This window comes from Aquarana catesbeiana, linkage group LG05, assembly GCF_042186555.1.
Source record: "Aquarana catesbeiana isolate 2022-GZ linkage group LG05, ASM4218655v1, whole genome shotgun sequence".
Taxonomy (NCBI): domain Eukaryota; kingdom Metazoa; phylum Chordata; class Amphibia; order Anura; family Ranidae; genus Aquarana; species Aquarana catesbeiana.
The window spans coordinates 100610329-100638211 of record NC_133328.1 but is presented as its reverse complement, the minus strand read 5'-3'; the positions used below and the strand labels follow the sequence as shown (position 1 = coordinate 100638211).

Below are 27883 nucleotides of genomic sequence, written 5' to 3'. Positions count from 1 at the left end.
GATGCAGTGTTTATGCATTAAGGTAAACAATCTTCTGGGTGCAGCTCCCCCCCTCCTTCAACCTCCCCCCATACTTACCTGAGCCTCATCTCGATCCAGCAATGTGCATGAGAGCAGAAGCTTTCCCCAGTCTTGGTCTCCTCATTGGCTCACACAGCAGCGGAGCAGCAGAAGCCATTGGGCTCTTGCTGCTGTCAATCACAGCCAGTAAGCGAATGAGGAGAGAGCAGGGGGCAGGGCCAAGCCACTCTGTGTGTGAATACAGAGTGTCCTCTCACAGGAGTGCAGCTCAGGAGTGAGCCTACTTAAGTGCCCCCATAGCAGGAGGCACTCAGCAGGGGGGTGGAGTCAGGACTGCCGACGGGATAACCAAAAAGAGGAGGATCGGGCTGCTCTGTTCAAAACCATTGCACTGAGCAGGTAAGTATAACATGTTTGTTATTTAAAAGAAATAATACACGGCCTTTAGTATTACTTTAATGTAAATGGATAACCCCCCAACTAGGAGGCTAGCAAAAAAGGGGATCTGCTTGATATTTATAAGGAAAGTAAAGATGTCTAAAATAACTACCCATATATTCCGAATTGCTTATCCTTTTCCCAAGCATCAAGAGTAACCTCTTACGAGTAATGCTTCTTTAATCATATACAATAAGGGCTTGATTTCATAATGTGAATTGAAATATGAATAGTGCAATGACCCACAACAACCAAACAGAAGTCATCTTGCACGTTCATGGCTACAGTAGATGGCAATTTAAGTGGTTTAATACTGCCCTCTAAACCTCATTGTTGCGGTCTGTATTTATTTTTTTTTCATGGCCATCTGTGTATACTTGTATGAGCTTCTATGGAATAGATGGCACATAAGCCTTAGGTAAAAATGCAGTACACACTGCTACTTTTTTCTGACCTTTTTTGGGGGTCTCTTTCATACAAGTCCTGCTTGGAAAGCAAATTCCTAAATGCACACACAGCTATTGTTCCCTGTGCAGGGTTGGACAAGTGCCAAGTGCCAGGTGGCTAATGCACCTAAAAATCCATCTGGATGCTACAATTTTTCTGAGACTTCCCTACTGTTGCCACCTTCCCCTCCTTTCCTTTGTCCAATTTTATTAACTATTGCAGTTATTAACCTACAAAGCAGTATTTATAATATGTCGTTTTGTAACACAGATTACAAAAAAAAGTTGATCTTTCCCTAAATAGTTTCATATTCTAAACTTACGATAATAAAGTAAAATCCCTAAACGGCCTTAGTTATTTAATAGGAGTTCATTTTCCCTAATTTATTTATGTATTTTTTCAAAATGGTCGGTTCTCATACATAGTGTATAGGTAGTCATTTTTTTTTCTTGCATGAAACAGTTTGTTGACCACCACAGCATTTTATTCTCATAAATGGGAATGTCATTGTTTTCTTTCCATCTGAATTTTTTTTTCTCTCTTTAACGTGGTAGTAGAGTATAAAAAAAAAATGGTCCCCCCGGCAAGTTAACGGCATAATGTGCTAGTATGCATCACATACCAGTGGGGCTGAAACAACTAATCGATTAATTTCATAATCGATTACTATTTTCATAATCGATTAATCGGCCAGTAACATAACTGGGTTAAAAAAAAACCCTAAAATGAGCCCTTTATAGTACAAAAAGAACAAATACTGTAGATATTACTTCCACAGTTCTACAGTAAAAAAAAATGAACCCCTTACAGTAGTGATTATCTGCTTTTTTTGTACTATAAAATGGCTCATTTTAGTTTTTTTAACACCATTATATTACTAAACGTATTAGACTGGTTCACATCTATGTGTTGTTTGGTGCTTTTTGCAGAAACGCGCTACAGTTCATTTACATGGTTTCCTATGGGACACATTCACATCTATGCTTTTTTCAACCGCTGCGTATTTGGAAAGGGTCAGGGACTTTTTTTTTAACGCAAAACTGTGCTTTTTTTTGGTTCAATATACTTCAAAGGAGAAGCTACAGAAAAGCATGTAATGTGTTTTTGCAGCAATTTGTGTTTTTTAATCTGCCCAACAACAAATTGGCCAAAAAAATGCAAAAATGCAAATCGCAGCAAAATCACATGTGTAAAAATCAAAACGCACAGCAAAAAGCACTGCAGAAACAGATCAAAAGCAAACTGCATAGGTGTGTACCGAGCCTTATGCTGGCCACACGGATTAATTTTCAGACGAGAATATTCAGACAAAAAGTCTTTGTACATTCGCTGAATGAAAGAATGTTGTCTGAAATTTTCACTTGTTTTTAACATTCTGTTTTTAAAATTAATGTAATTTCTGAACGAAAACCACATACACTGTCTGAAAATTCCTTTGACCAAGAAGTTTTCTATTTCAAAATTTCCCCATCACTGTGGTTGAAAATGAACGTCGATTTGACCCCACTTACGATTAGAAAATCGAACGAATGTTCTTGAAATTACATTTTTTTTGAAGGAAGACATTGTTTGTTTTTTTAATAAAAAAATGTGATGATATTTACCAGATTCACCCTCTAATAGTATATACATTATATCTCCTCATATGCCCTGAACACACGGTCGGATTTTCCGATGGAAAATGTGTGATAGGACCTTGTTGTCGGAAATTCCGACCGTGTGTGGGCTCCATCACACATTTTCCATAGGAATTTCCGACACACAAAGTTTGAGAGCAGGCTATACAATTTTCCGACAACAAAATCCGTTGTCGGAAATTCTGATCGTGTGTACACAAATCCGACAGACAAAGTGCCACGCATGCTCAGAATAAATTAAGAGACGAAAGCTATTGGCTACTGCCCTGTTTATAGTCCCAACGTACGTGTTTTACGTCACCGCGTTCAGAACGATCGGATTTTCCGACAACTTTGTGTGACCGTGTGTACGCAAGACAAGTTTGAGCCAACATCCGTCGGAAAATATCCATGGATTTTGTTGTCGGAATGTCCGATCAATGTCCGACCGTGTGTACAGTATATACAGTATATCTCCTCTAATAATATATACATTATGTCGCCTCTAATAGTATATACAGTATCTTTCTTCTCTCTGTTATTCTCAGAGTGGATTAGATATTTTGCTCCCTAACCATATCGTTGGTTATTTATATTTACCACTGCATAGAGATATTTAAGATTAAATTGCCTTTTTTTTAAACTTTACATATTAACTAAATTATACACTACAACTTTTTTAAGGTTATTAACCAATTAATCAAAACAATAAATCAGCCAACTAATCGATTATGAAAATAATCGTTAGTTGCAGCCCTACATACTAGCGCATTATGACAGACTTACCTAAAAAATGAAACCCTTGAGGCAAGTTGTCAGCACTGACCGTGCTTCCATCTTCACCCGATCTTCCTTCCGGGTTTGTGGGCTCCGGCCGTTTGAATGGCCAAGCTGCGATGATGTCACTCCTGTGCATGTGCATGGGAGTAATGGCCGTGGAACATAGTTCAGTTTTGACGGCACATTTAGAGCGCACTGTGCATGCGCCAGCTATGTCACTGGCTGCAAAACAAGTGAATATCTCATAAATAATGCACATTTAGGAGATATTCATTTTACCTACAAGTAAGCGTTCTTTATAAGCTTACAACTACATAATAAACAAACTAAATAGTGCATTAAACAGATGAATCTAGATACATGTGTGGCAAAAATGACAAATAAAAATAAAAAAGGAGAAAAGTGTTTAGGAATTGTCCAGTGACTAGATAAAAAGAAATATAATAAAAATCAATCCATATTGAAGAGACAAGTGGAAAAAACAAAACATAAAAATTAGTCCATAAAAAATGATAATCATTATCATTTATCATCATTTTTTATGGACTCATTTTTATGTTTTTTTTTTCCACTTGTCTCTTCAATAAGGATTGATTTTTATTAATTATATTTATTTTTTACCTAGTCACTGGACAATTCCTAAACAATTTTCTCCTTTTTTATTTTTATTTTTGCCACACAGGTATCTACATTCATCTGTTTGATGCACTATTTAGTTTATTATGTAGTTGGATGCACTCATTTTTTGCATTTTTGTTTTGGGTCTGTTCAATTTCATGTGTACTCAGTGTGGTCTTTTTGGCATTCATCATTCGGAGCATATATCAATTTGCTTCACTATTCTTACTATTTAGCGCGACTCTTTGCTCTTTATTTCTGTTTATTGTCGTATAACACCTTTAGTCGCAGCTTACTACATTGTACACTCCATAGCGCAGTATCTCTCCTTTTATATTTACATTCTTATAAGCTTACCTGTGGGCAAACATCACAAGGCAGAGTATACTACTGCTTTGAGGCCCCACAAAGCCTTACTATTAAAACCAGCTAGAAACTAGCGGAATTATATATTTATATCCAATGCAATAATCTTTGTGGTTTAAAAGGACAGTCCACTCTAAAGTGCCATTTTTAGTTCTATGTGGAACCTGGTGGGCCAAGCCAGCACCAGCTCCTTGGTCCGGTTCCTGAGCCTATATGTTCTCATAGCCTATATGAGGATGGTGTTACAGTGATCCAGCCATTCCTGCAGCTGAACAACTTACCCAAAGAGCCTTCATATATCTGAGGATTTTTCATCAGGGTGGTGATCTTCCTGCCATAATTCCGGATTCTGCTGTCTGCCTGTGTGGGTTTCACATATCCTTTTTTATTCTACACAATATAAAATATTTTTAGGGCTTATTCACACTTTTTGGGCTGACCTTCATTTTTTCGCGCTGGAAAAATCGCAGGTGTGTAGTGCAGTGCAGTGTGGAAAATGCAGCACGTCTGTATTTTTTTTGCATTGCACTGGATGGCACCGCATGTCACCACAGGGCAGCACAACACACTGCATTGCTGTGCAGTGACATGAATGCAGTTGTCACTAGGTAATTTGAGTAAATGCATTAGCCTGCATGGTAAAATACTGCATTTTACCATGCAGACTACTGTTAACATAGCTTAAAATTATATCTAAACCCAAGAACAGAAATGTAGTAGATTGCAGTTTATCAGTCCTTGGATGTGGTGGTTGCACTAGTTTTTTTGGCACGTACAGAAAAATAACTGATGACTAATCCATTAGTCTTGTAACTTCCTGTGCAATGAACTAAAATCTCAAACAATGCTATCCACCTTACTAGTTCTCTTCTGTAAACTATAGAACACCCCCACCTATGTTATAATTATGTGTCATGGAGATGTGAAAGGGGGGTTTGTTGTCCAAATCAGGAGAGCAGAATAGGGTGACAACAATGCTCCTCAACAAAACTACAACAAAATGACACCCAGCTGCACTCTGTCTAGGCACACAATCGCAAAAGTATGAAAACAGCTTCAGCTTGGTCCCCACCCATGGAGGAACCTCCTCTAATGTGTTTTACGCTATATTGGGCTTAATTGTAGAGGTGGAGAGATTGGGTAACATAACCTGGGGAGGGGAGGACCAAACTGAAGCCATTTTATTACTTTAGTGATTGTCCGTGTGCATAGACAGAGTGCGGCCAGGTGCCATTTTTTTTAGTCCTGATAGAGCTTGACGAGCCTGTGTTCAGCCTGACCAGCACCTGGAAGCAGTAAAACATCCAGTTGGAGCAAGTGAATTAGCCCCGGTTCACACAGGGGCGGCACGGCTTGCAGGTCGCCTCAGCGAGGCGACCTGCAAACTACTTCCGAGGCGACTTGCAAAACGACTTCTGCATAGAAGTCTATGCAAGTCGCCCCCAAAGTAGTACAGGAACCTTTTTCTAAGTCGGAGCGACTTGCGTCGCTCCTATTAGAACGGTTCCGTAGCACAGAACGGGAGGCGACTTGTCAGGCGACTAGGTCGCCTGACAAGTCGCCCCTGTGTGAACCGGCACTTTGAGCAGTACCATTTTAATTGTTCTGCTCCCTAGCATAAAAAAAAAACAGACTAAGCTGAACCCAGACATTAGTCCATATGGCTGTTTAAGCAAAGGCACTGGTTTCAGAAGGGCAATAATAAAAAAAGTTTAGTTAAAAAACTTTTTTTTTATTTACTTTTGTTAGTTTAATATCACATAGGTTTGGAATAATGTTTTAAGGAATGTAATCACTACTGAAGAATTTGTAGTTTATCTCACGAATCCTTTTTTCCTCCACCTGAAACAACTACTTTTTAAGTAGTCCATTATCTTTAAAAAAAAGTAAATGTTAAAACAACAAATAAAACTCAAGAAGTTGCCAAGGATTATTATTATAGACAAGAAATAGGTTTTATTTTATTAGAGTCTGTTTTATCACCTGTCAGTCACATTGGGATCCTATTTTAGGTACCTTGCTGCAGATTCATACAGCGGACAACGAATAATGTTTGAGCTGCTCTAGGTTTGGTATTATTGTAGAATTTAGCCAATTAAGTGAAAAAAAAGTATATATACAGTGGGGACGGAGAGTATTCAGACCCCCTTAAATTGTTCACGCTTTGTTATATTGCAGCCATTTGCTGAAATCATTTAAGTTCATTTTTTTTTCCTCATTAATGTACACACAGCACCCCATATTGACAGAAAAACACAGAATTGTTGACATTTTTGCAGATTTATTAAAAAAGAAAAACTGAAATATTACATGGTCCTAAGTATTCAGACCCTTTGCTGTGACACTCATATATTTAACTCAGGTGCTGTCCATTTCTTCTGATCATCCTTGAGATGGTTCTACACCTTCATTTGAGACCAGCTGTGTTTGATTATACTGATTGGACTTGATTAGGAAAGCCACACACCTGTCTATCTAAGACCTTACAGCTCACAGTGCATGTCAGAGCAAATGAGAATCATGAGGTCAAAGGAACTGCCTGAAGAGCTCAGAGACAGAATTGTGTCAAGGCACAGATCTGGCCAAGGTTACAAAAAAAATTCTGCTGCACTTAAGGTTCCTAAGAGAACAGTGGCCTCCATAATCCTTAAATGGAAGACGTTTGGGATGACCAGAACCCTTCCTAGAGCTGGCCGTCCGGCCAAACTGAGCTATTGGGGGAGAAGAGCCTTGGTGAGAAAGGTAAAGAAGAACCCAAAGATCACTGTGGCTGAGCTCCAGAGATGCAGTAGGGAGATGGGAGAAAGTTGTAGAAAGTCAACCATCACTGCAGCCCTCCACCAGTCGGGGCTTTATGGCAGAGTGGCCAGTTGGAAGCCTCTCCTCAGTGCAAGACACATGAAAGCCCGCATGGAGTTTGCTAAAAAACACCTTAAGGACTCCAAGATGGTGAGAAATAAGATTCTCTGGTCTGATAAGACCAAGATAGAACTGTTTGGCCTTAATTCTAAGCGGTATGTGTGGAGAAAACCAGGCACTGCTCAGCACCTGTCCAATACAGTCCCAACAGTGAAGCATGGTGGTGGCAGCATCATGCTGTGGGGGTGTTTTTCAGCTGCAGGGACAGGACGACTGGTTGCAATCGAGGGAAAGATGAATGCGGCCAAGTACAGGGATATCCTGGACGAAAACCCTCTCCAGAGTGCTCAGGACCTCAGACTGAGCCGAAGGTTTACCTTCCAACAAAACAATGACCCTAAGCACACAGCTAAAAAAACAAAGCAGTGGCTTCACAACAACTCCGTGACTGTTCTTGAATGGCCCAGCCAGAGCCCTGACTTAAACCCAATTGAGCATCTCTGGAGAGACCTAAAAATGGCTGTCCACCAATGTTTACCATCCAACCTGACAGAACTGGAGAGGATCTGCAAGGAGGAATGGCAGAGGATCCCCAAATCCAAGTGTGAAAAACTTGTTGCATCTTTCCCAAAAAGACTCATGGCTGTATTAGATCAAAAGGGTGCTTCTACTAAATACTGAGTAAAGGGTCTGAATACTTAGGACCATGTGATATTTCAGTTTTTCTTTTTTAATAAATCTGCAAAAATGTCAACAATATGGGGTGCTGTGTGTACATTAATGAGGAAAAAAATGAACTTAAATGATTTTAGCAAATGGCTGCAATATAACAAAGAGTGAAAAATTCAAGGGGGTCTGAATACTTTCCGTCCCCACTATATATATATATATATATATATATATATATATATATATATATATATATATATATCAATCAATGATTGTCCGTGTGCATAGACAGAGTGCGGCCAGGTGCCATTTTTTTTAGTCCTGATAGAACTTGACGAGCCTGTGTTCAGCCTGACCAGCACCTGGAAGCAGTAAAACATCCAGTTGGAGCAAGTGAATTAGCCCCGGTTCACACAGGGGCGGCACGGCTTGCAGGTCGCCTCAGCGAGGCGACCTGCAAACTACTTCCGAGGCGACTTGCAAAATGACTTCTGCATAGAAGTCTATGCAAGTCGCCCCCAAAGTAGTACAGGAACCTTTTTCTAAGTCGGAGCGACTTGCGTCGCTCCTATTAGAACGGTTCCGTAGCACAGAACGGGAGGCGACTTATCAGGCGACTATATAAATATATATCAATCAATCAAAGAGTTGATTTAGGCACACACAGCAAGAACATGTTTTTGCTGTATTACATAGGAGTCAAGTTGCCGGTTTCAGAACTGCAGTTTCTCAGGTCAATGGCAATTATGAAGGTGTTCCCTTCTCCTTGCCAGGCTTTTTCATTATATATTATGGCAAAATCCCTGGGTGGACAGAAATACCAAAAAAATGACAATGTAGGCAGGATCAGGCCCAAGAATGATGAACTGCACTAAATGCCACAGAAATTTCCACAAGTTTCAGAAGACAGCAGATGATTTTGGATAGGATCCTACACCTGTAACTGAAACATCACGTTTGGGTGGGAGGAGCTTTCAAAATTAAATGCATAAAAATGATTATTCTACTAGTATGGAGGTAAAAAGTACACGAGATTTCCTACAAGGTCCACTGCAACATACCAGCAGCAACTGAATTAACATTCCAGAATAACTTATAGAATTTATAAGAAGGCATTCTTTTTTTTTAACTAGACACTTACCAACATCAGGCAAATGAGTAAACTTCTCATTACAGTAGTTCCCATCACAGCAGCAGAAAAACACTTGCGGGTTCTCTTCTTTTGCTACACACTGCGGTCTGAAGACAAAATAAGAAGACACATGGATGTATCAAGACTGCCAAAAAGAATGAGCTGATGCAGAAATTATGGAATGAATAACACATGCCAGTAACAAGAACCCAAGCCATACTATTTTTATACACATGAGACTGTTTTCCAAGACTGTGACCAATTAATCAAAACGATCGTTCCATAAACAATAACTATTTTCTCTACGATTGATATTTCCTGGTAATGTTAATCGAAAAAGGATCACAAGAACACTTGACCCAAAATTGCTTGTACCAGCTGTCTTGTGTCTTCCAGTAAAGCTGGGTACACACACACAGAATTTGAGACATCTGTCCACTGTCTGTTCAACAGAAGCTGGTCTAACATCTGGCTTCTGTTGAACAGTTCTGCTGGAAAACCAGCGCTCCAACCAACGGTTGCAAGGGCTGCATCACAGAGGGAATCCCTGCTGTCAGAATACAATAGTACAATAGTGTGGCAGGAGAGACCCCTGCATCCACATCGCTTTTGTGGAGGCAGGGATCCGTCAGTTTTTTTTTCCTTCAACCCACTGGTTAAGGAAAAAAAAAAAAACTGTGCACGTATACCCTGCTTAAAGCGGAGTTCCACCCTAAAGTGGAAGCCCTGCTTATCTGCCTCCTCCCCCCTTTTGGTGCCACATTTGGCACCTTTCGGGGGGGGGGAGGGGGAGGGGGAGAACCGTTTAAACTATTTTAAAAGGTTTTCTATAACCGATTTAAATGAAAACCATGCAATTAGTATTGGGTGGCCATGGAACGCCTTACTAAATAAATTGAATGGATTTTTGACTTGCCTATACATTTCTGAAATAATTTTAAATGCGATGACAGGAGGGGAGGGTTTCCGATGTCCTGTACACCAAGAAAAGGTTTTTTTTAGAAGTCAAAAGTACTTACTTCTTAATCATATAGTACAGAGCACAGGCTCCTCTAAATCTTGACCATGGATGTTCCCAAGCAATACAGCTGAGATTCAAGAAAAGAAGGGTAACCCCTGGAAGTCGCATATCTATGATGTCCTACTGCAATAAGTGGTGTGGCAACCTCAGCCTGGACTCTGACCAGGCCAAGCTCCCAACGTGTTTCACTACACCCCCCCCCCCCCTTAGCTTAGTCATAGGGAACCCTTCCTTTCTTGAACCTTTGCAGGATCCAGGACGGGCTCCATGCCCTGTCAGCACTCTAGCAGCAGCTGCGGATGCACTGTCCACATACCCCTCCTTATCGAGCCTGAGTGGCCCATACACTTTTCCCAGGTCACAATACAGCTGAGATGTTGGGCAACACAGCAAACAAAGGTAACTTGCCCAAAACCAGAGAATCAGGTTCCCCAGTCAAAGAACATCCAGAAGCACCTTATGGCTCAGGCTTGTACATACACTTGGTAAAATATTACAAACAAGACACCCTATGAGTAACGTTAGCCAATGGAATATCCAAAATAGACTTCTAAAAAGTCACCAGGACCACATTAATGAGTAGCCAGCTGTCTCTAAAACAGGATGTCCAATGTCATCCAAGACTTGACCATTCAGGGTGCTCAAAGTCAAATGTTACTCCAGCCCAGATTGGAAGGAGGACAGGATACTCCCACAGCGTATTGCCTAAATGTTCTGTGCCTCTCACCATGCAAAGTAAGCCTTCCAAGTGTGATGATAAGGGTTTTCAACCCTTAAGCAGCAAAAAACAAAACAAACAAAATGGATTCAGAAAGACCCGCTCTCTCAGGACTTGGGTTTCAAGTTTCAACTGCCAAGTCATTGAAGCCAGCAAATTTGAAGCAGGACAGTAGACCGGTCCTTGAGACAACAGGCCTGGTTGGTTGATTCTTCTGGGCTAATTTGGTGCCACCAAGATCACTAGAATGCAATTCATCTCAACCAGGTGAGCATGAATCCGTAGGTGTGGGAAGGCATATATCAGCCAAAACTGGTCACACAATCCAGGATGACTAAGAAAGTTCACCTGCCAATTATTTACTCTTAGAACGGGAATTGAGGACAAGGCCTTTTGGTCAAGCCAGAATTAGGTCCACTTCCCAAACGGCACCATGGCCAATGGTCCCTCCCTGATAATTGACCATGTCTATGAGGCAGTCTAACTGAACCCTCGTCGGTCAATCCTGAAGCTAATTGGTCAAATGCAGCAGGGATAGGCAAATGGCCCTTAGTTTAAGAATGTTGATGGCAAGTCTGTACTCCCTAGACAGCCATGTCCTTTTGGATTGTTTCCATCCTTAGGACACCTCATGGTAATGGGATAAATGACTCAAGCACTGTGCTGGTCAGCCACCAGGTCTAAGATATCCTGGCCTTAGGCATAAGCACATGGGCTTGTCCAACAACTGAGGGAGCTTGTCCCATGCAGTAAGCTGCAGACATCTGGCATGAAACTGAGCAAATATCACCACCTTGAATAGGCCACCATGAGACCCAGTAACCTCATGCCAAATCAAAGCCACTGTCCTGGACCTGTAGAGCACTCTTCAGCAAACTAAACTGTGTTTAACTGCTATGTTGAGGGCGAGTGCCAAACGCAGAGTCCAAGTTACAGGCCAGCTCAGTAGAACGAGAAGTCATATATCACCCGAGGACACGGTCAAAAAACTTGGAATTGAGAGGGATGATATGTGCTGTCCTAACAATTTTGTTTGCCAGTGTCCGCTCCTGAACATGGCAGCATTTATCCCAATGTCAATATTTGAATGAGCATGTGTCCTATACTTTACGATTAAAAAAAATGGGCATCTCTATGCCTCTTAACAGGCTATGTCTGAATCATGTGGATAGTTAGGCTGGTCTGTCTCACAGCAGCCAGAACAAGGCAGACCTGACTACATGTCCATTCCATCAGCACACATGCCATGATGGAGGCTGTAAGAAGCAAGTGTAGAATGCAGGGTGCAGCACTTATGCTACAAGACACATGGACACTTTTTCCAAAACTGCAAATGAGCCCATTGAATTGCATTTCAGTATCACACAATAGAGCCTTCTGAGATTCTGAGGTGTTAATATAAAAACTGACCCTCCCGATTTAAGATCACTATGATAAAGGACGTGGTATATCAAAAAGCAATTTGATTTGGAAATATATGTATATAGCTGCAAATAAAACTTCTGATTAGAGGTCGACCGATATGGGTTTTTCTCTGGCCGATGCCGATGCCGATATTTACAAATCGCGGTGGCCGATGGCCGATATGTGATGCCGATTTTTTTGGGCCGATATATTAGGCCGATTTTTTTTTTTTTTTTTTACCTTCATCTCATAAAATCTAACAGTTAGACCCCTTTCACAATGGGGCGTTTTTCAGGCGCTTTTGGGCTAAAAATAGCACCTGTAAAGTGCCTGTCAAACGGCTCCCCTGCAGTCTCAGTGTGAAAGCCCGAGTGCTTTCACACTGAGGCGATGTGCTGGCAGGATATTAAAAAAAGTTCTGCAAGCAGCATCTTTGGAGCGGTGTATACCACCACTCCTGCCCATTGAAATGAATGCGCACCGCTGTCGAATCGCCTGCAAAGCGTTTCGGCAGCAGCGCTTCAGGGGTGCATTTAACCCCTTCCTCGGCCGCTAGCAGGGTTATAAGCGACCTGCTAGCAGCCGAATAGCGCCGCTAAAATGACGGTAAAGAGCCGCTAAAACTAGCAGTCTTTTACCGTCAATGCATGCCCGCTCCAGTGTGAAAGCAACCTTCAGTGATACGGAAATTTTTTTACATTTAAACATTTATTAAACAAAACAAACCTCCAATCAGTTCACTTGTATGTAGAATTTAGATTAAAAAAATATAAAAAAAACCTCTCTTAAATATTAAATACACAAAAACAGGTAATCAAAACTTCTGGATGAAACAAAATGGGCTAACTTTACTGCTTAGTTTTTTTTTTAAATTTATTAGTGTATTTTTTTTTTTTAAATTACATTTGAAAGACTGCTGCGCAAATACCGTGTGACATAAAATATTGCAACAACCGCTATTTTATTCCCTAGGGTCTCTGCTAAAAAAAATATATATAATGTTTGGGGGTTCCAAGTGATTTTCTAGCAGAAAATACAGGATTTTTACTTGTAAGCAACAAATGTCAGAAAAGATTTAGTCTTTAAATGGTTAAACTGAGAACTTCTACACACAGAATTTAGTTCATTCAGAAGTGTAAACATTGTATCCTTCAGGTTCTTTTTATCAGATTTGGCAGGCTGCCCAGAGAGGGGGAGAAGTCGCTTCACACAGGCAACTTACACTGACTTCTATTACAGAAGTCTTTTGCAAGTCGCGCTGAAGCTATATCGGCTTTTTTATCAGCACAATCGGCCGATGCCGATTAAGTAAAAAACACCAAATATCGGCCGATATATCGGCCGGCCGATATATCGGTCGACCTCTACTTCTGATAGGATGAACGTAACTGATGTCAATCTCTGTGGGACTTGAGCACATGTACAAGAAGCCTAAGGCTATGTGGATAATGAAAGATTTAACATATTTTACCTATCCTCTACTAATTGTTCATTGTGCACAGAGTAGGACACATTTTAACATGTAAAGCTTTTGTGAGCATTCCCCATTGCCGTCTATGGCAGCACAAGTCCCCTGCTCTGAATAAATATATAGTGAGTGATCAAAACTGGGTAAAATTTGAGCCTGTCCCTCTGCCTGATTGCAGTGTACAGCAGCTTGATTCATTTTTATATGTGTAGTTGAACATCGGAAGCGAGCTAGTATAAATTAAGGCAGTGTCTAATAAACTGTATGAATGTGTCCTCGAGTGCACGGAATGACAATGTCATTTTACTGAAAAATCCTCACTCGACAAGAATATGTCATGTTTATGTGATAGGGACTGGAGGACGACTGTCGGGTATATGGGTGCCAGACACACAGATATATATTGATTAAGTCATGTACATCGCAGCATAGATGGAAGAGAAGCAGAAAAAATTATTACATGAAAAAAAGGAAAAAGGGGGTGGGGGGGGACAACCTCACAAAATAATAAGTGGTGAAATTCCGTGGTTTCCTCTTGAAAAATGTATTTTAGAAAACGTTTCACCATTCTTGCTAACTAAGGATAAGTCACAGTTCAAAAAAGGGTAATATTGTTGCTAAATAAATGATTCTATTGCAACAGTGTTCCTGCCTGAGGTTTATATACAAGAGCTGCAATTACAGAAACTCCTCGAGTAGCAATTTAATTATGCTTTAATATGTTTAATATTTTTTACAAAGTGATTAAAGGAAACATTTTACAAAAAACAACAGGGTTTCCACTATTGAACTCTCCTTCCTAAAATGCTAATTTCTTGGCTGCCATACTAATTTAATGGCTTCAATAATTTTATTCTTTGACATGGAAGAAAGATATACATACTTATTCAGGGTTATGAAGCCTAAAACTGTCAAAAAGAAGGTGATATTGAATAGTTTTGTAATTTTAACGTTAATATAAACCAGCCCACTGAATTATGATGCAACATATAAATAAGGGAGAAAATGGCTGAGTCCGCTTCCTGAGGATGTCTGGTTGATCACGAAACACTTGGGGGCAGAACTTTCAATTGCTGGCTCCAGGAATGGAATAAGGTCAGCAATAGAGTTCATATAGACCATATAGTTCAAGCTGGGTTCCTGGGAAACTCTTGCTGGCCTTAGGACACTTAGTGCAGCACCACTGGGGACAAGAGAGGGTGTGATCTGAGTGTGGTAAAATAACATGTTTATTGTGGAGACAAAAATTGGAAACTCACATGTACAGTTAAAAACCTGCTCATCAAATTAGGGGACCCTCTGACAGTAGTGGTTTCAGTGCAACAGGAAACCAAAGATTCAGTCCAGGACTTGTATACACCAGGCTTGTATGCTGGATATCCCTGTAGAACCATGGGGACACCAGAGGGTACCAAACTAAGTGCAGCAATAGCAGTAATAGAAAATGTATATAAGAGTGGTTATTCAAATAGGTGAAGACAAAATGGCACTTATGGTGGTCCTTATGATGGTACTGCGTGGGGGAAATTCAGCAGCCTTAGCGGTCCAGGTGAGAAAACCAGGGGACCAATCATGGAGCAGGAAGATGGAGGACTCTGTGGAACGCAGATCGGGTTGTAAGTGTGGTCACGTGTCAGTGCGCAATTGGTTGACATGGCTACACATTTCAGGGAGGATTACAAGGCACAGCAGAATATCGATATAGCAAAGGGCTAAATAATAAAGTGTGGTTCGACTATGTTGTTGTACAATGGAAAACAAGTCTCTTGGATGCTTTTTTATGTGAACAATAATGACAAACAAATTTAGGAAAGTGGAGGGGACATACCTGAAACACTATAGCATTGTGAATACGGGAATAAGAACAGATCTTAGTGATGTGTTACTATTCCGAAGACCCGAGTTATATTTTAAAAAAGTGGGGTAGGTTCATAGAGAAGGGGAGAGATATTCAATATACCAAGAAAAAGCGAAAAGAGAGAGGCAGGGGGGCGGAGTCTGAGAATAGACTTAAGTAACGGTATTGATTTCGATCTCTTCATTTAAGCCTCTTGGAGCCAGGCAGTCTAGTGTGAATATACAGTATGTCTTACTCTCACAAAGTTTTTTTGAAGGTTCAGCAGCAGGAAGTTTGTTGGAAATGGACTCTGACCCAGACCCTGTAGACCAGTTGATGATTTATCATAGACTCCAGCAAAATGTCGGGGTACACCATTTTGTGTTTCCTTCCTCCAAACCTCCTGTGTTCCCCAAATCTAGCATTGAGTGTTCTAATAGTTGTGCCTACATAAAGGAGGCCACGCAGTCATGTCAGGCAATAAACTGAAGAAAAAAAACTGAGTGTTTCATCTGCTATGGATATTAATTCCAGCAGCACTTCCGTTTTCCCTTTAGTAGCATCTATATGGACGGTATATATTATATACTATGGTCCCTGCTTATGCATTTATATATACACCTACTCACTGTATATATGTCAAATTAAAATATACAAAAACTCTTTGGCATATCTTGCTATATATACTCCTTTAAACACTTATCCTTTCTTATGTTTAAATAGAGCATGAGGATTTCCTCAGTGTTATAAGAAGCCCTCCCAAGTACTGCCAGTGATTGGGGGATTGGCAGTGATTGGCCACACACCTGTTGTGGACTATAAAATTAGTGCTTCAGCACTCCACACTCCGTCCATCTCCCACTTGTCTGGCTACATCTATGCTGTGTAAGCCCTCTCCTGGGGGCGCTAATTTGCATTGTTCTATTGCCTTTCTGATCAGGTAACATTTGTTTTTATTTAGGGGTCTACTGCCCCCTTATTATTAATTTCTTGCTACCTGCATGCTCCATAAACATATCTTTTATCTCACTATCCTTTAATCTACCTTTCAACCTTCAATACCAAGTGTTTCATCTGTTCTGGACATCAATTCCAGCAGAACTTCCCTTTTGCTTTTAGCAGCATCCATGTGGACGGTATATATTATATACTATGGTCCCTGTCTCTGCATTTATATACACACCTACTCGCTGTATATATATCAAAATAAAATATACAAAAACTCTTTGGTATATCTTGCTATATATACTCCTCTTTACACTCATCCTTTCTTATGTTTAAATAGAGCATGAAGATTTCCTCAGCGTTATAAGAAGCCCTTCCAAGTGGCTGTGCTTTACCCTGTCTCGCTGGTTGCTCACTGCTGTCTCTATCAGGAAGCCTCTGGTTGCACCAATCGTATCGTTGCTGGGACATGGCTGTCTGGGTTTTACAAAATCACTCTGTGGCTGTGACGTGTACTTGCATTTATCTTGGCAACATATAGAAACAAAATTGCTCTACACACCCCTAAAGGATTTTCCTGAAACGCGTCGGTTGTGGTCCGTGTGTTTTGCCGTGGTGACCCTTCCACGGTAGTCCCTTGACCTCTCTCTAGAGTTTTGTTCTTCTGTTTTTTGCCATATCTATGCAATTTAGATGTCTATAGCCATCTATTGATTCAAATTTTAATTGTTTATATTTCAATAAATTTTGTATACTCCTTTTACATACTCTTTGTGTACTACTACTACTTGGGCCATTACGGTCCCGTAAGGGGAGTTCCTTCGCCACGCTACTGTTTTTTTTTGGGATGTATGCCCAACCCATCAATCAACCATACCACCCCCCTCCTCTTTGTAGGCAATAGACTATGAACTGAGGATCCGTTTTAAAAGGAGTTGATGATGTACTGTAGGTTTTCCTGTTTGCTGTGAAGCTTTGTCTTTTATGTACTTGCAGGTACAATATTTCATGCTGCCCGACATTGCTGTGAATGAAGTGTACGTTTTGTACACTTCAAATAGATCCCATAAAAAAAAAAAAAGAAAGGAGCAGTGCAATGGATTGCGCACTACACTGCCCCCTAGCGCAGCAGGCAACGCAGAGCGGCTGAGCGGTGAATCGCTCCTGCCGCTTTGCATTACAGTGTGAATTGCCCCCTAGGGATTTTTTAATCCATGTCGAGTGGTGGCAGCAGGTGAGGAGGCAAGAATTCCCGCCAGTTTGAAGTGGTTCTTACTGGCGTTTTTGGATCCTTCTGAGCGGCGCTCCAGATCCAGAAAAACAAGGGAGGGTTAATTGCATATATATGTAAATGAAAATTAAATTAAGATTAAATTAAAGCGTTTGTAAAGGTGTTTTTTTTTTTTTTTAAAAATAACAAACATGTTATACTTACCTTCACTGTGCAGCTCGTTCTGCACAGAGTGGCCCCGAACCTCGTCTTCTGGGGTCCCTCGGCGGCTGTTTCAGCTCCTCCCCGCAAGCATTCACCACCTTAATGCGAGCTCCCTCGCACGGTGGTGAGTGCTTGCGGGCGCGCTCCCGTGATACAGCCGGCGGCTATAGCCGCTCACTGTATCACTCGGCCCCGCCCCCCGGCGCGCCGCGTCATCGGATGTGATTGACAGCAGCGCGAGCCAATGGCTGCGCTGCTTTCAATCCATCCACTGCAGCCAATCAGCGGCCAGGGTGAGCGGAGGAACAGATGTCGGGAACGCGAAGCTGACTTTCGAGGCGTCAGGTAAGTAAAACGGGGGGCCTGGGGGCGGCGGTTCTGTCAGAAGTTTTTTCACCTTAATGCATAGAATGCATTAAGGTGAAAAAATTTTTACCTTTACAACCCCTTTAATGTTAAAGAATGGGACAAATTCAGTGACAGGCTACTGGGATCCATCCTAGGTCATGACAATGTCATCTATGACTCTCCCATGATAGACAAATATGATGGGGAAAAGGGTTGTGGTCCCAAATGTTGTGTCCCATGGTCAAGGTGGTAAAACTAGGGGCAAAGGGAGCTCCCGTAGCTGTCCCAGTTTTTTGGATGTAGTATTCCCCACAGAATTTGAATCAGTTGTGTTCCAAGCAGAACTGAGTGGCTTGCAGGATGAAGTTTGCCTGTCGGTCATTGAGTTTGAGATTAGTGGATAGGAAGTGACTGACTGCACGAATACATTTTTAATGTGGAATAGAAGTATATAGTGAGCACAAGTCTAAGGACACCCAGCGGTAAAATGATCCCTGATTCTCCAGAAAGTGTCTTGTGAAGTTTTCTATAGAGGTGTCCTGGTGGATTAGTGGAGTCTTTTTGTATTTTTGGAAGGTGGAAAAAATTATAGGGTGTGGAAAAAATATTTTAGGGAAGAAGACAGCCTCATATTTATTAATGATGACTTCCTTTTTACCCTGATGGATCAGTGTGTGGAGTTCTAAGGTAAAGTCAGTTACCAGATCATTGGCTAAGGGGAGAGGTGAAACGCAGGTGCAACACTGAAGAGTGAGAGTTATTTATGCTTTATGATCAAAAGAAGTGAAGATTGTTTTTTGGGACTGTGAATTGTGTGTACATTGTGTTGGTGAAATTTGTTGATATTTTTAAAGGCACAGAATAATATTTGCTTTTTTAGTTGCACAAGTATAGTTTTGCACATATGTAGTTTACACATGCGTTTATTTTCACAGGTCATCATTTTTTTTAAATAATTAATTTATTTCACATATTATTTACATGGTTTGATACTTGCATTAGAACTTATTGTTTTTGCTTTAGGCATAGTCTCTGGAAAAAGTAGGTGGATTCAGGCATCAGCGCAGGTTATTTGAACCAAAATATGATAGCCAGATCGCAAGGCTAACAGCTTGGCATCAGTCCCATATTTCTCTCATGAAAGGTCTATGTTAAATGGTTAGTACCCTCCTTGCAATGCTTAGGTTCTGGGTTTGGCTCTCACTAAGTATTGTCCATATTCCGATCACACACATTCCTGGACATAGGCTTATCAGTAGCTGGTGCTGAAGCAACTACCAGCTGGAAACTGGGCTTGTCATGAAATGCACAAATTTGGCAGCACACCGTGGATCATCAGATATTGTCCAAAACGGTTATTGCAGAAAGATCACATCACAATAGACCAAGTGCAACTTTTCGAAGTCGTGCAGGACCCCTTCGTCAGGCATGTGATGAATGCATACCTGACAAAAGGGTGCTGTGCAGCTCAGAAACGTTGTACTTGGTTCTTGTGATGTGATCTTCCGGCAAAAAAGTTGTGGACGATCGTATGATCCACAGTGTGCTGGCAAATATGTGCGTTGACTTTCACTATGAACACAAAGCTGCAGTTTGAGTGTTCTCATCATATGTTGGTATTTGGTTAACTGGCTTTCTTCCAGACTGACCTTAGTTCGTGTCTGCATGTGTGTTTGTGTAGTATGGGTTGTAGACTGTAAGCTCCTTTGATTTCTTTAGAGGAAGGGGCTTATGTGAATTGTTTAACAATTTCTGTTAAGTGTTATGATTAGATTGGGAGATGAAAGAGAATTTGTGGGTAATTCAACAACCTTATCTCCCCCACCATCAGTCCAAAACTGAAATAATTCTTGAGTGGTGTTACTTTGTGTTCTATATATAGAAACGATTTATTTTGGGTGGGTACACTTAATGGGACAGTCAATGCTCTTGGAATATTTACTAGCAGCCAGGGGCGGACTGACCGTTCACTGTATAAAACAATTTAAGGGGTGCTCTGTGGACTTTGATGCGGGAGGGGGGCTTTGGTGAGCAGAGACCCCCTTACATCAGAGTTCCCCTTTACACCAGAGTCCACAGCATTGCCCCTTAAAACAGGGTTCCCAGAACACCCCTTACATCAGATCCCCCTTAAATCAGGGTTCCCCTTTACAGTAGAGTCCACAAAGCTCCCTCTTACAGTGTAAGTGGAAATTTTGCAGACTCTAAGGGGGGCCTCTGTGCAGACTCTGATGGAAGGGGGGCCTCTGTGCAGACTCTGATGGAAAGGGGGCCTCTGTGCAGACTCTGATGGAAAGGGGGCCTCTGTGCAGACTCTGATGGAAAGGGGGCCTCTGTGCAGACTCTGATGGAAAGGGGGCCTCTGTGCAGACTCTGATGGAAAGGGGGCCTCTGTGCAGACTCTGATGGAAGGGGGGCCTCTGTGCAGACTCTGATGGAAGGGGGGCCTCTGTGCAGACTCTGATGGAAGGGGGGCCTCTGTGCAGACTCTGATGGAAGGGGGGGCCTCTGTGCAGACTCTGATGGAAGGGGGGCCTCTGTGCAGACTCTGATGGAAGGGGGGCCTCTGTGCAGACTCTGATGTATGGGTGGATCTGTGCAGACTCTGATGTAAGGGGGGGTGCCATATAGGATCCGCCCCAGGTGCCAAATGCTTTAGGAACGCCCCTGGCAGCAAACTTCTTCTCAGACTGTGCTTGATCGCAGAAGGTATTTCAGTCAGTGAGTGTCCCCCACCCCACACCACACCATCAATGCATAGAATCCACCCCACAATCATACACGAGAACCCCAATTGTAACATATACTGCTCCCCCTCCGGCTGCACAGGGATACTTCAGCTAAATATCGGGGGTGGGGGGTGAAATGATGGCTCAGGCCATCATTGTTACTGCCCCCCTGAACATTCCTCCACCCTTCACTGTACACCGAATGTTACCCCCCACCGCATCAAGTTCAGGAGTATGTAATGTACAGGGTTCAGGGGTCAGGAGTGTGTAACGTACAGGGTACAAGGGTCAGGAGTGCATAATGCACAGGGTGCAAGGGTCAGGAGTATGCAACATACAGGGTCCAATACCTGGATAGTCAGGGGTGATCGGTGCGGCACTGGGGAGGAGGTACAATCATGTCAATAAAGTAGCTGACAGCTGCTTCTCCTCCTCTCCCTCACGCAGCTTTAAGATGCTTTATTAAAATCAATACAGGGAGATCGGTGATTGTAACTCCTCCCCAGCGCCGCACCGATCACCTCTGACTGTCCCCTATATCCTCCTCCAGTCCCACTCCGTTCTCAATCTGTCTGGATGGAGAGTGGAGGAAGGAGCCGGTAAAAATGTAATTTACCGGCTCCTTCCTTTTCCGAATGCACAGAGTTAGTGATCACTGACTCTGTTTATTCATAACTGTCACTGAGCATGGTAAACTGTGTTTACGACGCTTCAGTTTATGAATGGAGAGGAGCCGCTATCTCCTGTCCATTCATCTTTAGTGCAGCTGAGGCTGCAGAGAAAGAGGCTGGGAAATCTCTGCCCACAGTCCCTTTCCCTTTCATATAAGTGAAAAGGTTACATTGTAAAAAAAAAAAAAAAAAAAAAAACACACAACCACTGACAGTCCATGCATCATCAGTGCTGAATATTAGTGCCACTGTCACATGACATTAAAAAAAAAGTATCGCTATCGGTGAGTACTTGAAAAAATGTATTGGTACTTGTACTCGGTCTTAAAGTGGTATTGGGACAATCCTAGTCAGGAGTATAGAATGTACAGGGTGCAGGGGTCAGGAATATGTAATTCACAGGGTGCAGGGGTCAGGAGTATGTAATTCACAGGGTGCAGGGGTCAGGAGTGTGTACTTTACACTACCTTTGTAGTCTCTAAAGGGGCCTGGAGGGGATGCTTTCTAACAGACTTTCTGTTGTACTTTGTGCAAAATGTGGGGGTGAGGCCAGGGGCGGGTCATGGGTGGGGCCTGACAGGGGGCCCTTGCTTTATTTGGTCCGGGGGCCCTGAGTGTTGTCAGTCCGCCTCTGCTAGCAGCTTTTATTCAGGTTTGCTTGTAGCTTACCGGTCATAGCAGTTGAAATCATCCAACCAACAGCCTTTCTTCACAAGTTCAATGAAGCCAGAATTATTCCTCCAAGATGCATAGCAATGAAGCCGCTTGTCCTTCTCTCCATCACACCTTTCCACACCACTCTGGTTTGTCTTCTCTGTCTCCCAATTGACGTTGTAATAGATGCACTCTCTGGGATCCTCTTCATTGTGCCCAGAGCCTGTGTGAAAATAAATAATCTTAGAGATCTTTTTCTTTAACTTAAAAAAGCTCTGGACAGCAAACATGTTCTCTTGAATTTGCTATTTTTGCTATTTGTGAATCTACAATACACATGGATACACAGATGAGAACTTACACACATCATCAGCTTATGTAAAGAAAAAGTAGTGACCAGCACACAGCCTGTAAAACAACTGTGGCACAGCCCTCAAAGGATTGGTGTATGCTTTGTATGAGAAGTCCAACACACTCATCTTTCTAGAATTCGAATTCTCAGAGCTTAGAAATGGAACTTATAAACAGAATAATTGTGCCAAAATGTTCTTCAGAACTGTACATGAAGGGGTCCAGCCATCGAAAGTGAATATTTCTGATCCGGGTTGATGCTCAAAAGTTTGACTGCCCACAACCTCCTTCTAACTCTAAGGGTATTTCACAAAGATGGGATTACTGGACCAAGCTGGCCATGTGACAGAGCCCCATAAGAAGTTTTGCGTACCCTATGGGATTTTACAGGAGATCAAAAGAATGCAGTGGGCAAAGTGAGATTTCTAATGTAGGAGGAGTGCAGTGGAGTGGGCAATGCTGGGGGATCTGGCATAGAAATCTCCAGCTGAAAGCCCCATGAAAAAGAATACAACACATATGAAATAAATGACAGTCTTGGGTAGTATGAACCTTAAAAATGTAATATTTAATTCATTTGCATTGATTTGCATTGATAGGCCAATGCAACAGTAAAATAGCTAGTTTTTGAAAAATATCTTATACATTGAATACAGCATTACTACATAGTAGGAAGTATTTAGAAAGAAAAACTCTGAAAGGATAAATTCAGGATAACAGGAAACCAACTGTGTATAATTTATGTGATCTATAAAAGGCCCCTCTCAGAGAAAATGAGCATTAAAATGCATTTAGTTGACTGTGAAGACCTCATATGGTGCATCGCTAGCTTATTACTTCTCGTGTCCTGAATGTGAAGTGAAGTTAGTTTTCTCCGCCTCATAGATTGCCGATATTATAATACCAAACAGTGATATGCTGAACACTCCCCTAAATTTATCAAGCTGACTCTAGACTCACCCTGTGCAGCTTAGGATGTCTTAATGCAATATACACTGAAAGAAGTGTTCTTCGATAGCAAGGCAAACTAAAAGCTTTAAAAATGGAATACCAGTATCTCCCAAATACACAAAAGTGGTCTTCTAGTAATGGCCATTATCGCTGGACATTGCCTGCAAAAAACTGTGCAAAGAATTTATCGTCACAGTTGTTCCATTGAAATATTTACAGCTGTTTGTCTTCCCAACACAATATTACCAAAGTCACTCAAGATCTTCCAACGCACCTCAAGTATGTCCTACCTGCAAGAATAACGGCTTATTATACACCTGTGTCCTTCTACTTCCCACCATCTACAGTTCCATTTACACCAGTTGGCTCTTCATGGGAATCACCATCATGAATGGCACATCCTGGTTATCAGCAATATCAATTCTATGATGCTGTCCATGTTCAGTATTCCTAATGGGGACAGCTACATCTGTAAATTGAAGCCTACATGCGCAGCAGTGGGTGGAGGGTTCCCACTTTGGTCCTGGAAAAACGTCTCCCTAGTACTTTGTTAAAGACTCTCCTTTGACCTATTGACCCCTTGACTCTAATGCTGCTGATGAGTTCATAAGGATTAATATTAACTTAAAGTATTACTAAACCCACAACAGTAAAATCAGTCTGTATATGCAGTAAAGCATGCTCGTTATACTCACTGTGGAACCTAAGGGGTTAATCCTCAGCATGGTGTAAAAGGGCTGTTTGAACCTTTATTTTTTGACCCTCCCCTTCTTTTACTGTTCCCAATCCATCTGCTGACAGAAGAGAGCCTTGGGGGGCACTCTGCACATGCTCAGTTTGATGTGTATTGCTAGAGAGTTTTTTTTTTGTTTTTTTTTTGGAAGGGTGCATGTGATTGGCACAGGGTAGAGCTGCACAATTCTGGCCAAAATGAGAATCACAATTTTTTTGCTTTGAATAAAAAGATTGTGATTCTCTCACGATTCTCGCAACATAAAATCTTTCACATTAGACAAAAAAAAAAAAATGGGCTAACTTTACTGGTTAGTTTTTTCCATTTGTTCCAAAAAAATTGCATTTGAAAGACCGCTGTACAAATACAGTGTGACATAAAAATATTGCAACAACCACCATTTTATTCTCTAGGGTCTCTACTAAAATAAATATATAAGGTTTGGGGGTTCTAAGTAATTTTCTAGCAAAAAAAAAATGACTTTAACTTGAAACCCACAAACGTCAGAAAAAGGTTTAGTGTTTAAGTAGTTAAACTTTCCACACTTTGACAAATTGTTACAATGTTTATACTTAGTTCTACTGCTAAAGAATGTTGTGATTCTTGGTAGACTGCCCGTTTTTTTCTGACCTTCTTTTGACAGCTGTGGCTTCAGAAGAGTAGAGAGAACTCTTTGCATAACAAGAATCATGAAACACTTTTGTCAAGATCGCAAGGGGGAAAAAAAAAAAAAAATCGCAATAATGATTCTTGATGATAAATCGTGCAGCTCTAGCACAGGGCTAGTCAGCACTGTCCAGACAGAGGGTCAGGGGTCATGCAGCCTCATGGGACAGTCAGAAAAGGTGGTAAACTCCTCCTACAAGCTTTAACCAGTGCTTAGCTGGAGATTGATATAAGTCACAAGACTGTTATATACTGCTAATGAGAAAAGGTATTTAGCATTTTAGATTTACTAAAATAATACAATTTCCATATTCTGTGTACTGTGGGAGATCAGATGTAGTGAATGCAGGGTTTAATCTATGAATATGTATTGTTTAGTGCTAATATAGCCGGGTTCTGCCCTTACCGCTGCATCATGCTGGTGGACGGTCTTTCCTTAGGAATAGAGACAGGTATATGAAGAGCAGAACCCAACTAGTAGATTCTTGAAAAGAAGACTGTATGGTACCCACCAAGGCTGTACAGTGAAGATAATGGTGGAGTAGGAACAGGTAAGTATAAGACATAATAGATAAAGATAATAGTATTTTAAAACAATTTTCTGTCTAGTGTCATGGAATCACCTTGTCACATTGCAAAAAAAAAGATAAAAGGCATTTTTATAGAGCCCTACATGGCCAACAATCTTATGTACAAGATGAACTCCATGGTTCCACCCAACTATAGAAAGGTAGCTCATACGATCATTGGTCCAACACAGTGGGTCACAGTCTGCAAAACGGAACTAAACTCAGTAAACATCAACTATTTTTAATCCTTATGCTGCTATCATTAGTAAATAGATAGGAAGCTATACACTATGGGGTCGATTCATTAAAACTGGACAGTGCAAAATTTGGTGCAGCTGTGCATGGTAGCCAATCAGTTTCTAACTTCAGCTTCTTCAATTAAGCTTTGACAATAAATCCTGAAAGCCGATTGGTTTCTTTGCAGAGCTGCACCAGATTTTGCACTCTAGTTTTTTTTTACATTTCTATAGCGTTTTACAGATTTCTGGCCTATACCAAAACGATGTCATACATCCCAAGAGTTTTCTTGGGCACTTTTTTCTTTCCTCTAAGGGAAGGTGGGAGAGGCTCTCTCAGCTAAGCACACCCTCTCATCTGCATGCCTGAGCTAAGGGCAGATGAATTCCAGAAAGTGAATGCTACATGAATCATCTGCCCTTACTCAAGATGGCTACGGTCAGAAGAGCTAGGGGGTGTTTTTCAAAGTTATTTCATCAGCAAAATAAATCATGGAGACATGGATGGATGGGTGAGTTTGCTTTGAATATTAAAAATGAATTAATTGTTTTCCATTTGTAGTGCTCAGTAACAGCCTTCGCATGGCAAGAAAATCCCTTTTTTCAGCAGGAACTAAGGAGAACTCCGTTCCACCACCTCTGGCTCAGGTCTTCTGCTCCCTGCTCACCACTATCACTTGGACTGAAGTCCAGCTTCGGCGTTTACAAGTGATAGCTTATCTCCCAATAGCTCCCACAGGTCAGATCTCCTGTGCAGATCCCACTGAGTGCCGGACAGGGACAAGGAAAATACAGAACAGGTGCCCAGGGTTCAGTGCAGTCATGGGCAGGAGAGGGTGTGTGGTAGGCTGCACCCTCTGTGGTCTCCATTTTTTTCCCTGGTGACCAGTTGTTGATGCTCCTACTGCATAATCTTCCTTGCAAGTGTAGTATAGTATAGTATGCAGGGAGGTACTACAGCCGAATAGGTGTTTCAGCTTAATATTGCAACAAATGTAAGACATATGACAGATGGTGGAGTTTTTAAGGAGGGGGGAGAAGATGAGAGCAGTGGAGGGAGGGGGTTGTATGCAGAGGAAAAAGCTACTATTTGATGCCATTTGGCAGGTATGTGTGTGTGGCGGGCATGGTTGAGTTCCTGCACCCATTCTCTGAGAAAAAAAAGCCCTGCCTTAGGATAATATACAATCAACATCTGAGCAAATAGAAGAAAGCAAAAAGCTACTTTTATAACTGTAGCTACACATACAGCCATTATGCTTGCCATACGAAATGATAATTATCGATGGATCATGAGCTTCATTGTTTTAGCAACCTTTTGCTCAAAAACGATCACTCAACAGTACAAAGAAAATAATTAATCTGGTCCAATTCAATTGGAATTTCTAATAGTTCCTTTCCAACTGGAATATGGTAATTGGTTTACCGACTGGAAAGCATTAGCAAAGCTGGATATACACTAGAAGAATTTCATTGAACACTTTGTTTTAACCCCTTTGCTGCCAGGCACTTTTACACTCAGGTGGCCAGGCCATTTTTGCAATTTTTCCATTGCTTTTATATTTGTTAAAAACCCACCAAACCATATATTTTCTGAAAGCACATGACCAGTAGAATACAAATAAGGTGCTACTGATTTTTAGGGCACAATGATACTTGCGAAAATGTTTATCCAAACAATATTTTCGTTTAAAATACACTAAAATCATTATTAGCAGATAAAAACAGTACATTTTACAAAATTCCTACTAAATATAAAAACGTAACCTGTATTGAGTTAATAAACAACAAATATTTGTAGTTTTTAAATTACGCATTTTTGCAAAATGGTGAAAACTGAACGCACGGAAAAAAGTAAAATAACTATGTCTCTTAAAATCTGAAGGTTTACATTGTTCCAGCTTTCAGAGTTTGTTAATGACCCCCCAAACCATATGTTTTCTGAAAGCACATGGCCAGAAGAATAAAAAGAAGGTGCTACTAATTTTTAAGGCACCGTCATATTTGAGCAAATGTTTATCAAAACAATATTTTTGCTAAAATACACTAAAATCATTAATAGTGGATTCATACATGGCAAAATGTACAAAATTCCTGCTAAATTCCTAATAAATATAAAAGGTAAAACTGTATTGAGTTAATAAATAACAAATATTTGTACATTTTAAATTGCACCTTTTGGTGAAATGGTGAAAACTGAA

At 41.2% G+C, this 27883-nt stretch overlaps 1 protein-coding gene across 1 annotated transcript in view; it reads right to left on the bottom strand.

Annotated features, from left to right (window-relative positions):
- ACVR2B (activin A receptor type 2B) overlaps nt 1-27883 on the bottom strand; it is a 279211-nt gene that overhangs the window by 94600 nt on the left and 156728 nt on the right. The window contains exons 2-3 of the mRNA XM_073632740.1: nt 22192-22399; nt 8956-9053 (exon numbers count right to left, since the gene is read on the bottom strand). Of these exons, the coding sequence (XP_073488841.1) occupies nt 8956-9053; nt 22192-22399 (306 nt within the window). The remainder of the gene's footprint in view (nt 1-8955; nt 9054-22191; nt 22400-27883) is intronic.